The 17979-nt window shown below is 31.2% G+C and overlaps 1 protein-coding gene across 11 annotated transcripts in view; it reads left to right on the top strand.

Moving 5' to 3' along the window:
* LOC127730431 (A-kinase anchor protein 9-like) overlaps nt 1-17979 on the top strand; it is a 163007-nt gene that overhangs the window by 69560 nt on the left and 75468 nt on the right. For 9 of the 11 annotated variants that reach the window (XM_052238839.1, XM_052238847.1, XM_052238846.1 and 6 more), the window contains 10 exons: nt 3122-3223; nt 4560-4679; nt 5079-5328; nt 7177-7209; nt 9122-9198; nt 9847-10024; nt 11706-11918; nt 13915-15999; nt 16454-16575; nt 17114-17612. In XM_052238839.1, the coding sequence (XP_052094799.1) occupies nt 3122-3223; nt 4560-4679; nt 5079-5328; nt 7177-7209; nt 9122-9198; nt 9847-10024; nt 11706-11918; nt 13915-15999; nt 16454-16575; nt 17114-17612 (3679 nt within the window). Of the gene's footprint in view, nt 1-3121; nt 3224-4559; nt 4680-5078; nt 5329-7176; nt 7210-9121; nt 9199-9846; nt 10025-11429; nt 11556-11705; nt 11919-13914; nt 16000-16453; nt 16576-17113; nt 17613-17979 lie in introns of those variants that run through there. The other 2 variants (XM_052238843.1, XM_052238849.1) reach the window with 2 other exon arrangements.

A 17979-nucleotide genomic window follows, 5' to 3' on the forward strand; every position in this document is an offset into this window, starting at 1 on the left:
AGATGGATATAATTTATCAGTAAAACTGCTATTGATATTGGTGAAAATGACATCAATTGATGAATTGTTCTGTGATGTAAACATGTATAAAAGTGTGATTATCACAAGTTATTCATATGCCTATTGTATTGGTATATAATTACTCATTCTTTTACTTATCATCCTAATAATTGGAAATATTGATCATTTCAGTCCAATTGAACTTACAACGTTATATAATAAATGATAAATTTTATCACCATAGTGTTAAGTACCTCCAACCTTTGTTGTGTTTTTATTAAATTGTCTTTCTTGTATGAATTGTTTTTGATCTTTTCCCAAAACTTGTTTATATTTTGGATATAATCCCTTTGTAGACCATCTGTGTACTTTTTTACTTTATTTAAAATAATATTTTTATTCATTTGAAGGTATTGTAAACTTGGTAAGGTTATTTATTTTTGCCACGGTCTGTGAGGAATTAACAAGGAAGCAGTTATTAAATTCACATTAAACTAAATACTTGACTTTCAGGGTTGAGACCCTCACTACACTAATATAGCTGGACTTTTTGTTTTATGTTTAGACATGTATTTTCTGAATATAATCCCCTTCTCTCTTTGAAATAAAAGCTTGCAGTTTTTCCCTTTTCCCCATTTTGAAATTAAGATTGAAAGTAGAGGGAATAGGCATATAGTACATTAGACAATATGCTTTGAATCAAATGTTGTCTTTCTTCAAATTTGATATTTGGTTACATGCAGCTACCTTTAAATAGAAAAAAAATTCAATGACCCTAGAATTTGAAGAATTGTTTTTTTACAACTGATATTTGTATGCCATAAAATTGTTTGAATAGACTTTGAGAGCTGTTGAAATAGTGGTTAATGAAGTTTTAAATGTGTTTGGAAAGGCACAAGAACGGACAATGGTAGTCCCTGAAATGATTTTGACTTGGTCATAAGATTATAAGCAAATATCAGAACAAAACACTTAAGTTCCTTCAATAAACACATTCAAAAACATTTAACTCATTTCTGGATACAAACAGTATCTCTGTTAAATATTTAGTATTCTTTATAAGTAAATCTTGAACTTTCAAATGTGAGTTCATTGGGATAAAGCAATTTTTGATGTGGCATAAACCAATTATCATTGAAATCAATGCTAGTTATATGTTTTGAAATACATGACACAGATAAGTTAAAGATATGATTCCTTTATACTTTGTTTGTAATTCTCTGTTTGAAAATATAATATCACAATTATATTTGACCTTAAAATATAAAAAAATAATCATGAAAAATAAAATTTGTAAAACTGATCACAGTTTAATGATCCTAAATGCCAAATGAATATATTTATGTAATCTACCATGTCAGTACATAGATATCATTGCAAAGTGAGAATAATGTTGTCAATATCTTATTTTTACTCTTTTTGACCAAAAATTGTGATTGTATTATATTTTTGTACAAAAGATATCAAATCACATCATCCTTATTTTAAATGACATTGAAAGATTTAAAATATCTTGTTTGGAAAATGTTGTTGTTCATTTGATGTTATAACTAGCAGATATCTCATTGTGGCAGTTTTTGCTAGTTTTGCTTAAATGTGTTTTCAAAGTTTGAGAACCTAAGGCAAACTTCAAATATAATATATAATATCTTCTTTGCAAGGATTTCCTTTCAAATCTGCAACTATGAATTTAAAACAAAAATTGAGGTTTGTTAGGTGCTTACTTATGATATTGTTAACCCCTGAAATGAAAAAGAAGTTCACCTTATAGGTTTAAGATACTTATGAATTACAGAATTTCAATCCCTGCATTATAATACATAGTGTTTTGAAAAAGAATGAGTGTTATTTTTCACCGTAAGAGTTGCACATGTTTTTACAGTACTCATGATAAATTGTTGTGAATGGAGAAGTTGGAGAATTATTTTTATTTAAATGCTGTTGGCCTATAGAGATTTTTCAGACATGAAAGCAATTTTACAGGCCTATGGTTAAGTATGAAGTCTGATTTGATTTCAAGAATTAAGGTTTGCAAGCCTTGGTAAGCATCAGGGTTCTCACTAAGGATTTTTGAAGACGACTCCCGGGACTCATCATTATTTAGGGTTCCATGACAAAAAAGAGATAGAAAAGAACATCACATTAAGAGAAATTTAATTTTTTGCAATAAAATGATGATTTGTTGCTCAGTTGATACAAAATGTTACAATCTTGATGCATCTTTGGACTCACCAGATTTGAAAATAATAAGTCCAGGCAGATTTTCATGAGTTCAGGACTCATGGACTCGCCTAAGTGAGAACCCTGAAGCATCTTTCTGAATTTAAGCACCTACAAAATCTTATAAAATTGAGAATGGAAATGGGGAATGTGTCAAAGAGACAACAACCCGACCATTGAGCAGGCAACAGCCGAAGGCCACCAATGGGTCTTCAATACAGCGAGAAACTCCCGCACCAGGAGGCGTCCTTCAGCTGGCCCCTAAACAAATATGTATACTAGTTCAGTGATAATGGACGCCATACTAAACTCCAAATTATACACAAGAAACTAAAATTAAAAATAATACAAGACTAACAAAGGCCAGAGGCTCCTGACTTGGGACAGGCGCAAAAATGCGGCGGGGTTAAACATGTTTTTTGAGATCTCAACCCTCCCCCTATACCTCTAGCCAATGTAGAAAAAACAAACGTACAACAGTACGCACAGTAAAACTCAGTTTAAGAGAAGTCTGAGTCCGATGTCAAAATAGGAAACAAAAGAAAATAAACAAAATGACAATAATACATAAATAACAACTACTAGCAGTTACTGACATGCCAGCTCCAGACCTCAATTAAACTGATTGAAAGATTATGTCTTCATCATATGAATATCAGGCACAATCCCTCCTGTTAGGGGTTTAGTATTATACCATCATAAAATATATGAGAAGAACAAAACCTGTGTCATGCCAACAACTGGTTTTAGAATAAATATGTTTAATTCCGATGCAAAGACCCTATAAGTGAATCAATATTATGTCTTTTTACAATGAAAAAGATGTCTGAGTTAAGTATCAGTCCAACTCAACAGAATAAACTATCTGTCTTGATTAAACTATTTGTTTTTCTCTCCACAGCTTGAAAAATTGAAGACACAGTATGAATCTCAACTTAATAGTTTCCGACAAGAACTGGATAGTGAGAGACAAGCTAGAACAGAGAAAATGGAATGCACCCAGGTAATAAACATACAAATTGATATCTCCTGATGTCCCAGAAAGCTTGCACAAGTAAAAGATGGGAGATATGTAAATGAGACAACCATTCACTAAAATCTCTCAAGGTAGCATATGTCAATGGCTTTAAAACTGTATTAAAAGCTCCAAAGCATTTATTCATAGATTAATGTCTGAAACTCTCAATGAAGAAAACTAATTACTATACAATATAAAATAAGGAGATATGATATGATTACCAATGAGACAACTATGGACCAAGGACACAAATGTAAAGTTAGATACGGACATTACTCACCAAATTGGTTCTAAACACCTGCAACTGAGTAACAAAATGGGAAAAAAAGTACAGAACAAATAGAACTCACAGTTACTGAAAGCTTTGTGAAAGCCCAATTTCTATTAATAAATAAACAAAAATTACCAAGATTAAAATACAAATCAGTTCACCAACAGATTAAGTTTAAAGAAGACAATTAAGAAAAGCATCACCTTGTGCAAGCCAAAATATAAGCATTGACACGAAATGAATCAATTTATACTGCTACTGTTCTTTTTAAGCAGTCAAAATGTGTTGACTATAATTGTATGTGATAAACAGTCTCTGATTGTATAAAGAATCATGCCATGCCACCCACTCTAAAATTCATAATGAAATGTTCACAGTTCTGCAAGGCAGTCACCAACATAAAGTCATTTCTCCTTCAAATTTTTTGTTCTTTTCTTATTTGATGAGAAATTTGTATATATTATTATGTTTATTGGTCGTTGTTGATATTCTATTTTGATATTGGCTGCACTCTTTCATCCAACTGATTTCAACTACACAACAAATTTTGAAATGTAACAATTTAACTTCTTCAAAGAAAGAAGTGTTTTCTAGGATGAATCTATGAAAGCAGTTATAAACAAATTTTTTGATAAACAAAATGATAACACAAAATGGGTAAAAAATTGTTTTTAGATTGCTGTATAAAGACAATAATATATTGACTTGACTTAATAACAATAAAAGGATTCAGCACGAAAAGAAAAAAAACTCAGCAAAGCCTTTGATTTCTCGGTTTCTAAGCCTTATTCTTATATCATTATTATGTCAAGGCTATACACTGTTATTGTCTATATAAGGTGTTATGTATTTACCAGGTGTAAATATGACAAGTGTTCAAACTGATATACACCCAATGCTAAACAAAACAAAACTTGAAAGAGTTGCAAGTAAGCAGAATGACTTCATTTTATATTTTATCAAAGTTTAACATATTTCCATTCATAAAGCTTTTAAACTATAATAAACTGCTTTCTTAAAAAAAACATTTAATGATCTTATTTTTAACAGAGCAGTGAAGATAAAATGGAGAAGCTTGACACAGCAGAGAAAGAAAAATTGGATGAAATTATATCGGTCATGAATACCCAGCATTCATCAGAAATAGAATCATTACAGCAAAGATATCTTGTATGTTATTGTATTCCACTAGATATTGTATCATAAGTTCTTATTAACTTAAATGGTCTGATATATATCTTCTATCCTAGAAATCATGTCAATATAAAACGTTTGAGGGGGAAACTTAATTGTGGTTTTGATATAGTTTACAATATGGCACACAAACATATCAATAGCCAAAACTTCTTCTAAACGAACAGTTTCAAACCAACATTGCAGACTCTTTTACTGGAGGAAAAATTGTACATAATCTGTTTTGATATTAAGCTCTGTTTACTGATGGAAAATTCAGGTTAATAATATGGGATAGTACATTAGATGGGTGGGCAGTTACAGCATTTACCCTGCAATAACTTAGAACCAATCAGCCATTGCTTGTCATTAATTAATTCAAATTATGTTTTGCAGGAAGATGTAGACTTGAAGGTGAAGGCGATGAGAATCACTTTAGAACAGATCTACTCTGGTCAGTTAGACCTAGTGAAGACAGAGCTAGAGAAGACACATGTCCAATCTCTGAAGGAACTCAATGACCAACTGACAAAGGAACATGAAGAAGACATACAGAAGATAGAGAGATTGTGGGAGAAACGTTTGGAGGATGTGGAAGAGCAGCATGAAGAAGAAATGAATAAATCCCTTCTTGAGGACTCACTTAGTAAGATGTTCTTTGATTATCTGTGTGTATGTGATGTGATGTGATGTGATGTGTATATAGTTAGAACTTATATCTGTGCACTATTTGACTTTTTGATTCAGTTATAGTTCATTCAGTATTTGATGTAGTCCTGTTAATCTGAAAACAAAAACTTAACAAAGTGTTGTTTAATGAATTTTCAATTAATCATAGAAAATTGCAAATTCCTGTTTTTGTAATTTGATAATGCAAACCTCAGTTTCTATTTGTTTACTGCCTTTAAAGGGCTATTGGAGTATCTTTTTCTGAGGAATCTAAAGTATTTTTGCTCTACCACTTGCCAGAAATTGAGGTTTTGTTACAATTTCAAATTCTATATATAACGACTCATGATGTTTTACTGATAACAGCCTTCATTTTTGTCGAGCCTGCGACTTTTGGTCGCAGAAAGCTCGATATAGGGATAGTGATCCGGCGGCGGCGGCGGCGGTGGCTACGGCGACGGCGGCGTTAGCAAACTTCTTAAAAGCTTTATATTTCAGAAGGTGGAAGACCTGGATGCTTCATACTTTGTATATGGATGCCTCATGTTACGAAGTTTCCGTCAGTCACATGTCCAATGTCCTTGACCTCATTTTCATGGTTCAGTGACTACTTGAAAAAAAAGTTAACATTTTTTGTAATGTTAAATTCTCTCTTATTATAAGTAGTAGGATAACTATATTTGGTATGTGCGTACCTTGCAAGGTCCTCATGCCCGTCAGACAGTTTTCACTTGACCTCGACCTCATTTCATGGATCAGTGAACAAGGTTAAGTTTTGGTGGTCAAGTCCATATCTCAGATACTATAAGCAATAGGTCTAGTATATTCAGTGTATGGAAGGACTGTAAGGTGTACATGTCCAACTGGCAGGTGTCATCTGACCTTGGCCTCATTTTCATGGTTCAGTGGTTATAGTTAAGTTTTTGTGTTTTGGTCTGTTTTTCTTATACTGTATGCAATAGGTCTACTATATTTGGTGTATGGAATGATTGTAAGGTGTACATGTCTAGCTGGCAGGTGTCATCTGACCTTGACCTCGTTTTCATGGTTCAGTGGTCAAAGTTAAGTTTTTGAGTTTTGGTCTTTTTTTCTAATACTATATGCCATAGGTCAACTATATTTGGTGTATGGAAATATTTTATGATCTATATGTCAGTCACGCAGGTTTTATATGACCTTGACCTCATTGATCAGTGTTAAGTTTTTGTGTTTTGGTCTGTTTTTCTTAAACTATAATCAATAGGTCGACTATATTTGTTTTATGGAAGAATTGTTAACTGTACATGTCTGCCTGGCACGGTTCATCTGACCTTGACCTCATTTTCATGGTTCATTGGTCAATGTTTAGTTTTCTTGGTTAATGTTAAGTTTATGTGACAGTTGTAATAAAGCTTTATATTTAGGACTATCAACATAATATCAATGATTAGTAAAGAAGGCGAGACATTTCAGTGTGTGCACTCTTGTTGTTTAAGGGATTATGTACTTCAGAGTTAGGGTTCCAATTAGGGTAAGGTAAGGATTTGTTTTAGGTAAGGCCTATGATTTAGATTTGGAGACCCTGTGCTTATGGTTAGGTTTTGTATTAAGTTTGGGCTATGATTTAGGGTTAGGTATAGGTTAGAGTTACGGTTAAGTTTAGAATTAGGGTTAGTTTAGTATAGCCCTATATTGGGGGAAGGGAAAACCAAAGCTTATCCCTTATGGTACAACTTTAAAAGTCAAATAATATTGAAAATTATTTTTATTACTACTGATTATATCAAAATAGATTTAGTGCATGTTTTTTTATGCTTGACTAATTATTTTTGCTTGATTAAACCAGTTGTGCAGACTGTTGAATTTGAGGTTCCGCATGGTGAGTTAATATGCAACATGCTTCACATATATACAGTGCTACACTTATTATTACACTCCCCTAATGCAGTTATTATTTTAAGCTCCAATCTTCATTCATGTAAATAATTGTCCTGGCAAATGAGGGAAATTTTAACCTGAAATGTTAGCTTTATAGTTTTGGAAAACTAAGGTTTATTTTAAATGGTTTCATTTCCTGTTCTATTTTTGGTTTGAGGATTGCATGGAACTTTTAGTGGATAAATTTTCAGCAGTAGGAACAATTATTTTTTTCCAGCTAGCTGTTGTGGTTTTAGTAAAGTCAAAGTTTATATTAGAGTTACTGAGTGAGCCTTTATCATTACTTTGCATCTGTCAGTTATAAACTTATAAACGCTGATACTTCATAGTCCACTCATTGACAAGACAATATTTCTTGAAGAAGTAAAATTAGAAATTGCAAAAATTAGGTTAAAAGGCAATGATTGGACTTTTTATCACTACATGTATAGAAATGTTTGACAATAAATATGTATGGTTAAGATATAAATATGTAGGGACATGACTATGGATATGTTGTATTGCAAACATTAATATTTTTCCCAGTAAACATGGAGGAGACAATTTGTAAATGTATGATTTTTTCCAACAGATAAGAGAAAATATAGAACTGTTAATTTTGAGTTTTTAAAGCGGCAATTTCTTAAAACTGAATAAGATCATAAGTGTCACTTCTTTAAAAGAAAATCATTGCATGCAAGATAATCAGCTTAGCCAATTGAAGTATGAAAAAAGCAATCTTCCCAAATATTAATAGATAACACCCACTTATATACTGGTATAAAAGTTTTATAACATCATGTATTCAATGGATAACATCATATGTATACTTAAAAATTAAAAAAATTAAAAGAATAGTAAATATGTTGTAGTTTCATCTTAAATATAAAACTTGGTATTATTGTTTTAAAAATGTGTAATAATCAAGCTAGCAAATTAACTGCATATCATTATGAAATAATGGGTTGGCTGCTTTGAGCATAAATCTACTCTCTGAACTACATCAAAAGCTGCATCTTGTTAACTATGCATACAGCTTCTGCTACAAGGAAATTATCAATTTCTGAAGTATAATTGACGGATTAACATATGTATCAGCTTTAACAGCAACCAGAACAATAGTGATCACTTCATGGTTAGAGTATCTTCTTAGTAGAACACTTTCTCATAGCTGTTTTATTATTCTGTCATGAGAAATAAAAAGAAAAAAATTAAAATGTTGACTTTGAATTTTTTTAATAATTTGATATCCAAGACATAAACATTTCCTTTAAATTCCTTCAAAATGCAATCTATATACAGTATATAACTGGTTTTGGAAAAAAAACCAGGAAGCTGTTAGAAAGAAAACTATTTGGTAAATGATAGCAGTTATAGTTTCAATGGTGATTCCCAATTTAGTTATTGTAAATCCATATTTTGAAAAATACCTGTCGTAACTTTTAAGTGTACCTTTAGCAAAGCCTTTCTTAATTCACAATAATACTACTTACTATTAAATCTGTAGACCATGTAGAAATTGTAGAATATCTGTTGTCAGTGTTAACTTGCTTCTTTTGACAGTTTTTATGCCCCCGCCACAGCCATATTGAAGGCCTCTCTGTGACTTTGAGATGAAGAACAGCAATAAAAGCGCTGTTCCTTTGCTTTTTGTGTTTTTTGCTTTGCATGTACTGATTTTGTGTCATGGATGGATACCCCATATCCTTTGTTTTTCTATTAAACTGTCAACAAAGTAGAACTTAGCACTTTCACACGGTTAAATTGTTTACACTAAAAGTGCCAATATTTTAATGTTTTCATTTGTGTATGACATCAATCTGACAACGTCAGAAATTAACAATAAATCATCACAAATTGTTTGTCTGTTCAAGGTGCCAAGGATTCAACATCTGTACAAATACAGAAAACAATCAAGAAAATGGCTGAAGAACATGGAAAACTATTACAGGTAATGTTGTAAATTTTTAGAAAGTGAAATATCTGTTCAGTTGCATACCTTAGTTTCGTTCAGATTATTATTCAAGTTTCTTTAAAATTGTATAATGCAATTTGTTTACCATATATGGATATTCATGTATTTCTCGTCCACTTTCACTTGAATGCTATTATTTATTTAGACTTATACTTATTTTTATATAACTATAGATTTAAAGTATGAAATGAAAATCAGAACTTTTTAACTATTTAGTAAATTGATTTTTGTTGTCAAAACTATAAACTGATACTAAGTGGCTCTCTCCACAATTTTCGTTCCCTTAAGTACCCTTATTTAAAAAAAATTGCCTTAAATAAACATACCTGCTGATAGAGTAGGTATGAATGGTCAAGTGTTTAATGAAAATGTTGGGTTTTTTATCGGATGTAAGGTAAAGCATTGGAGTATAATATCATAAAGCTATGTATGAGTAGAGATCATCCATCTTTCAACTAGAAATTTACTTTATTACTAATTTTTCTAGATTAACAATGATTAAGTAAGAATTTTGCCTGAAAAAAAATTGATTATGAATAATTATGATATTACTCAGAACAATATATTGAAGCTTGTGTTATCTACACTAGAAACATTTTACTGATGTTCTATTTAAAATTACAGAAAATATCTGATGGACTTTCAAAATCTCCCAAGATAAGAACTCCAAGGAAGATAAAACAGTCCCAGGGACAACAAACAGATGACGATACAGACACAGAAAGTATTAGGTCCATGCCTGTTACTGAGGAAGAGTACCAACAGTTAGAGGAGAAAGAGAAAATTGTTGAGACAGCTGAAGGCAAGTCATTTTAATTGTTTTTTTATAATTTTTTTATTTTGTTTTTTGTTTATAGTCCAACATTGCTTACATTTCTATTACATACATGACCCATTTAGGACAAAACTAGCTGTAAATTTCCTATGGACTTCTTTGAAGATTTAGAATTAAATGTGAAATCTGTATGATCAATTTTTGATGTTGCCATCGTTACATGTTCTTAAAACACCTTTATAAGGAATATGAATTTAATTTAATATTAGATGGCTTCTTGGAAATTAATGTTCAGGTAGTAATATATTAATTTTTAAGACCCAACTCATTATTAGAGATGATCACCATCAGTTGAAATATAGAAAGTGATAGTACAATGTAATATACTGTCTAGACGTATTATTTAAGCCACACTTAGATGCAGTAGTTAGTAGGGAGTAGTTCTTAGTGCACAACAGTTATCACCTTCCCCTTGTATAGAAAGTCAGTGGAAAAACAGGTTGACAATAAAAACTTCATTTAAAGATTATTTGAAAGGTCATAAGTTGTCAACCCTGATGCTTGCTTAAACAAATCTTTTATCTCGTAAGAACAAAAACCTTTCTGTGAAAAAAATGAAGGAAAGAATAAAATCTAGGTATTAATTGTATGTTGAGTTGTGTAAGACTTTGGGAGATAAAATGAATGCTTTGTATAAAGATTTTATATTGCTGAGATTATACATTCAGGAGACTGACAGCTATGTACAAATTTCATTGATAAACATTGATCAGACTATAAAAATAAATATATAAGTTTAAAGTATTTAAATTATGATCAATAAATCCCAGCAGTAGGTAAAGGATATAAGTAATGGTTGCCAATCAGGTGTGACCATGTTTTAAAAATTCATTCTCTGTTTCCTTATATAAAGTAAAAGTTTTAAATGAGCTTTTTGATGAGAATTCATATGTAAAATAAAAAACATGTGAAATTCCTTTGAAGCTGATCATAAAATGTGCTGAGTCTCCTTTTCATAAACCAGTTTTAAACTTTTTCATTTGTGTTTCGTTTCGTCTTTGGATATACAGTATTTAAGAAAAAATAAGTTTTTACTTAAGAGGATGTACAAATATAATTTTAACAATTGAGGAATATTTACATTTAAGATGCAACATTTTTGAAATATTATAATTTTGATAATCATTTTTCTTATCAGCAAAACTTGATCTATAACTTAAACAAATTTTGTTACAAACAGTAATAAGACATGTTTAAATTAAAGATTTAGGGTTTTAACACAGTTCCAAAAATATTTTCTCTTCCATTATAATTCAGTATATACATAATTTACTAATATATGGTTTAGTTTTTTTTATGAATGGAATACATTTTTTCTAAATGCTAGAGAATGGCGAATGAATAGTTAATACGTTTTAGATTTTATATATTTACATGATAAGGATGTAACAAGTATTTGAAAGCAGTTTTTACAGATATTTCGAGAGTGTTCTAATGGAAAGGATTTATATTTAATTGTGGATTTTAAACGGATGTGTTATTGACTATGAAACACAAGGTAATTTAGAACATAGTTTGAAATAGGGGTAAGAAATGTGGATGTAATGTACTTGTTGTTTTAAGTCTATTATTCTACCATTTATTACATGAAATAATGATAACAGAGCACTGAATGGTATTGTTATTTACAGTTTTATATGTGTTTCAGATGTACGACAGACCTTGGAAAGCCAGCGTGAGGAGTTGGACCTGCTTCGTGCATCTTTACTCCAGGAATATGAACAATTGCTTGCTGCTCGGACAGATCGTATGTCAGATGAAGCACAGGAAGTAGAAAGATTACAAGAAGAAATGGAACAGTTACAGAAACTTTACAACAAGCAAAAGGCCAAATTCCAGTCTGGTGGTCCACAAATCACAGGTGATCTATTAAATGAAGGACATCAAGTTAAAAATAATATCATTCAACTCACACGATACTTTATCTATCCATGAACAGAAAAAATGAGTACCCTTTTTATTTTTTAAATGGTTCAAATGTTAAAATGATACAAGACATAACTAGGGTTAATACCAGTCAGATGGATTTTACTTAAATTTACAAGAACTTTTCGACAAAATTTCATAGTAATGTGGGTTGGTGGATTCTCTGAATGTTGTTTGCCTAATGTCCTGTGGCAAATGTTCCATGCATATTTAAGGTTAAACAGTAAATCTTTTAGATAAGTTATAAAAATTTGGTGGATCTATATTAGGGTATGAAATTTGGACTGGTTTTCAAGAAGGATGGGTTTGACATTTAACATGCAGATGTGTACAAATGCACATTATTGTCTTAATCAGTCTTTTTTGGTCTTAGGTGATAGTTTACTCATTAGCAATCATCCAACTTCTCCAAAATAATATTACTTCACAAAAGGTTAAGAGAACTGCTTCAAATATGATCAAATGAAAAGAATGTTTACAAAAAAAAACATTAATAGATGAGGTTTTAAAATGGCTGATATTATGTTAACTGTACATTAACTTTAAAGAAATTTAAAATGAATTTGGAACATAATAACTGATGGAAAAATATGACATTTAACAGTAGAAAAAGAAGACATAAATAAGTACTTACCTACCAATCCATGCATCATTTAATAATATCAAATTGATATGTTTAAAATATAAATGAGCTTTGCATTTTTCAATTGATAAATTCATGTGTTTTCTTCTATAAAGTGGTGTAATCATATTAACACACAGAAGTGCAACTTTCATGCCATTATAATTTAAATTGAAACTCATTTAAGATTTTTCATGCATACCTGCTTTATGAGAAACATACTATAAGTCTTGCTGAATTGTAAAGATAATTTTGGATTTAAGTAAATAAAAAGGAAAAAGGACATGACAGTACTATATTATGTAGAAATTTTATGTAGTGTTATTTTATGGAGAGCATTTTATCATTAGGGTTACATGTCAAAGGTGTGCAAGCTTAATAGTTTTCACTACATGTCAATCCTTCCATTTATTTGTCCATTCATTCATCAAAAATATTACACTATTGCTTGTTGTCAATTTGTATTTAAAATTTCCTTGTTAAGATATTGAAGATCTTATTTTTTTACTTTCGGAATTTTTTACTACATTTTGAGATATATGTGAATGTACTTGTAATAAGTTTTCTCTATAATCATATATTCCCAAACAAGGACCTTTGCTGACATTTATGAATGAGACCTTGCTGCTTGTTGACCACTTATTCTCTAAGTTGATTAAAGTTTGAGTATATTTAAAAAGAGAAATAAGAAAGAGGTCCAGTGCATGCCTGAAAATCATATCTAAACAATGAATGAGTGAACTATAATCAAACAGACCAAATCTGTTTGAAGCATGTTTCTGGATTCACTTTTTTCAGAATCGTTTGTAGACAACTTTATGGAAACTAAAAAGATATTTGAAAACATAAGGAGCGATATAATACAGTTATCCTTAACTTAGGCAGTTGATAAATTTGTACAAATTAAGATTGTCAAGTGGGAATCAATGAACATGTATGTAATAAATCATGTCAATTGGTGAATTGGTTAAATATTATCCCAAAAAATTCTCAAAACTAAATATGAAGACTTCATAGCAACCAATAAAGGGGTCACACTTTTAATATTAAAGCACCTTTTATTTAAAACTAGAAAAGATCAGCTATCCTTATCAAGTTGGAACTTTTAAGTTGAAATTCTCAGAATATTTGTGATCATGTCAGGATTAAAGACCTGACTGCATGGTTGGGTGGGTGGATGGACACTTGTTTAAATACTGGGTTGGTGATACATTACTAGTTACATCAATATTAAATGTTGGGAGTAAACAAACTGAATTTTTCAGCAGGGTTAATATATTTATCAATCATATTTCCAATTTATTTACAGATCTTTCGAGTCTCAAGAAACAGTATGAAAATAAAATCAGTTCTCTTGAAAAGTTCCATCAGGAAGAAATTCTTCAATACAAAGAGGAAATAGAAAAATTTAAAGGAAACCAGCAGGATGTTACTTCTCCAAAGAGGGATTCTGGGAGTGATGCAGTGACATCAAGTGGTGTTCCAGATGAACAAGAGACAGAAAGAGATTACTTGAAATCAGCATATAATTTGACTGTCATTTCTGATGATTCACTTCAGTTTGAAGATGATACTAATAATAAAACCTTACAGGAACTTAAAACATTGTTGGCTAAAAAAGAAGATGAAATATCAGACCTCCAACTCAAGATTTCTCAAGAAAAAATTGAAAATCAAGAAATGCAATTTAAATTGACTGAAAATTCAGATAAAATTCAGGAACTTGAAAATAAATTACGGGTAACCCAAAGTGAACTGGATGATGTAAATTCATTAATGAGTGATAAAGATTGTAAAATAGAATCATTAATGAAGCAAAAACAAGCACTTGGTGAAAAGTGTTTACGTGAATTGGAGGAGTGTGAAAACAAACATGCCAAAATTGTTAATGAAATAAGTGAAAAGTTTGAAAAAGTATTTACAGATCTGAAGTCATCTCAAGCTGAAGTTTCCAAGTTAAAAGCTGACCTTGAAGCTTCTCAAGAACAGGAGAGAATGCTGGAAGAGCAATACGATGAATTACAACAACAACAAAAGGCAGCCATGAAAAATTTACAGGAAAGATCAGAACATGACAATGAAGAAGTTATCAGTGAAATGAAACTTACTCATGAGAAAGAAATGGAAACATTGAGAGAAAAACATAAAGAAGAACTTGATTCTTTATCTGAAAAACAGAAAGAGGATCATGAAACACTCAAACAGGAACTTGAAAATGTCCATCAAGAACAAATTGAAGAGTTACAGCATCAACAAAGAGAGAAGAATGAATCTCTATGTCAAGACCTAGAACATGAGAGTCAAGTTGAACTTGTAACTATTCAAACAGAATTCAAAGTTCAAATGGAGGTTGAATTGAAACGGCAAGCTGCAGACATAACTGCAGGCCATGAAAAAGATATTAGAAAATTAAAAGAAGATTATGAACAGAAAATAGATGATTTGAAATACCAAATACAATCTGAAATGACAAAAGACCCAGAAAAATCAAATGACACCAAAACAAAGGACCAAGTTATTGAGGAAGTTATACAAGAAGTCATTGAAGATAAGATTGAAAAGGCATTTTCCCCTGCAGAAGAAAAAGCTGCTGTAATGGAAGACGAAGAATCTTTAGTGAGTCGGGATAGTGATACTCAGTCTCAGGAGACGGTCATAGAGGTATCTAAATCAGAGGAGGATACTGTCAAGGAGAGGAAGAAATCTTTAGGGGAAACTGATAAAACGGAGGCTGATGGTGACAGTTTGGAGGACGACAAAGATACCAAAGACAATACATTATCTGAATCATTGTTACAGACTGACCAATCACAAGACTTTGACATGATTGATTCATCTCAAGATTTTGATCAAACTGCATCATCACGAGACTTCACACAAACTGCTTCCACTTTCAGTGCTTCATCTAGTGATTCCAGCGAGAAGGGTTTACTACCTGCTGGTAAAACTCATGATAATACTGTTGCTGTTCTCATGCAAGAGATTGGAAGGGCTAAGGAGGAAACTGTTAAACAACTTCAGGAGGAATATCATACAGAAATAAATCAGCTAAATGAAAAACTAAAAGAGGCAATTGAGAAAAATTCTAAACAGGAGGAAAATTTCAAAGATGAAAAGGATCAAATTATTGAGGATTATGACAAACAAATCAAAGAATTGGAAGAACACAGAACAGCTTCTAAGGAAGAAATTGAAAAACAAAATCGGCTCAAACGAGAATTAATAAAGGAACATGAGGATAATGTGTCCAAACTTCACAAGGAATATGATGAAAAAATGGAATTACTAAGACAAGAGTTAGTAGAAACATTTGACAGTGAGAAGGAGGAACTGAAAAAACAACATGAATTGGACTTAAATGAAGCAGATGAAAAATATGAGACTCTTATTGATCGTAAGTTATTTTTGGTTTATGCATTATTTTTGAATCTTTCAGCTGAGGAAAACAAATGGTTTACCCTTTCCAATGCCATGAATGTTGCCAAACCAAGTAAACACAAATCTAGGTATTGAAAACAAGTAGAGTTATCTCCCTTTCCACATTGTCAAAAAAAGTTGATTTTTTCATATTTTATAATGAAGCAACACTCATTCAATTACTTAAAAGATAAAGCCATCACTTTGACTGTATATAAACCATATACCAAGGTACACAAACTAAAAACTGTAATGGTTAATAAAGTGTATGACTATTTATATATGAGAAAACTGAAATGGCTAACAAAAAGTATGACTATTTATATATGTAAAAGCTGAAATGGCTAACAAAGAGCATGACTATTTATATATGTGAAAACTGAAATGGCTAAAATAGAGTATGACTTATAGACAATATTGTCTGATTACAGGTATAAAAAGTGGCGAGGCTCCTGAGGTAGCTGATATTATACATGAACGGTATGATACAGAGTTAGAAATGGCTAAAACACTTATGCAACAGGAATTTGATGAAACCATAGAGTCTGAACAGGTAAACTGGCAAGATCATTGTCATTAATATACAAAGAAATTATCATTGAAAAGTTTTCTCTTCTTTTGGTTTAAATATTTGATAAAAGAGTATTTTTTAAACAATAAGAATAATCTAGAAGTTTATTATCATCATACACTAGGAAATGTCAAATCTATACATTACCTAAGAAAAAGTGTCATAGACTAGTTTGAAAGTTTCTAAATCTACTAAAAGTAGAAATACAACCAAAGAATATATTGGTAATAGTTAATATTTTCTAAAACTAAAAATTAAGCCCTTTTATGCACTTTATTATAATTTACCATTGTTTCCATGAAAGTGATACTATACATGCATGAGTTTTAACACCTTTTAGCTTCAACTAGTATTTCATTGCATATATTGTAAATAAATCAACCTTGAAGTAATTCAACAAAATGTTCTCCGTGCTTGCACTATAACAGATATTTTTCTCACTGTCAGAGGTTTACATGTATGACAACTTAAAATATCTGCTTAAATGTATATGCTATTTTATATGATAATTTCTTTAAAGGCCAGATTTATGGAACAGCATCAAGAATTAATGGATAAGGTTACAGCTGAACGTCAGGCAGAGGCAGAAGAACTCAGAATGCAACATGAAAAAGATATTTCAGAATGTAGAAAGACTCTTATTGATGAATATGATGCTAGAATTTCTGAACTGGAACAAAATCAAGAAATAGAAATCTCAAAATTGAAGGAAGAATTGACCAAGATTGCCTTTAAACCAGATGATATACCAGCTATTAAATCTGAAGAATCAACAGAGAAGACGGACCAAGAACTTGAGAAAGAAGAGCAAACCAGGGAACAAGATTTACCATCAGACCAAGAGCTTGAGAAAGAAGAGCAAACCAGGGAACCAGATTTACCATCAGACCCTGAAGTAGCCCGTCGTAGGTCAAGTGAAGAGAAGGATAACTCTATAGAAGACTTAAGAGACACCCATACAGCAATTATAGCCAGGATAGAGGCAGAATATGAAGAAAAACTTAAACGCATCAAAGAAGGTAATGCAAACTATTTTCATATATGTCTTATAAATATTACCATTGTATGAAAAATGACTTGACAATCCAATGTTTTCACTAAGATTTGGAATAGGTGGAAACATTTTGAGAATGACCATATGCATATACTCATAATGAATAAGTTTTGTCTCCAGGAAAAAAAGAATTACATTTTGATGAAATATTGTGTATAAAACACAAAGATTTTTGTCAAGGGTCCACAGAGTCCAAAAAGTGAGACAAAGGCGTGCTGTTTCTGGTGGCGGCAGTGTCAACAATATATTTGTTTGTGATTAGGTCAGTTTATGGGGAACCACTAGTGGTAGGTCAATGATATTTGGTATGCAGTTGTATTAGCATTGGCACA

Source organism: Mytilus californianus, unplaced genomic scaffold (assembly GCF_021869535.1).
Source record: "Mytilus californianus isolate M0D057914Y unplaced genomic scaffold, xbMytCali1.0.p SCAF_2, whole genome shotgun sequence".
Lineage (NCBI taxonomy): Eukaryota > Metazoa > Mollusca > Bivalvia > Mytilida > Mytilidae > Mytilus > Mytilus californianus.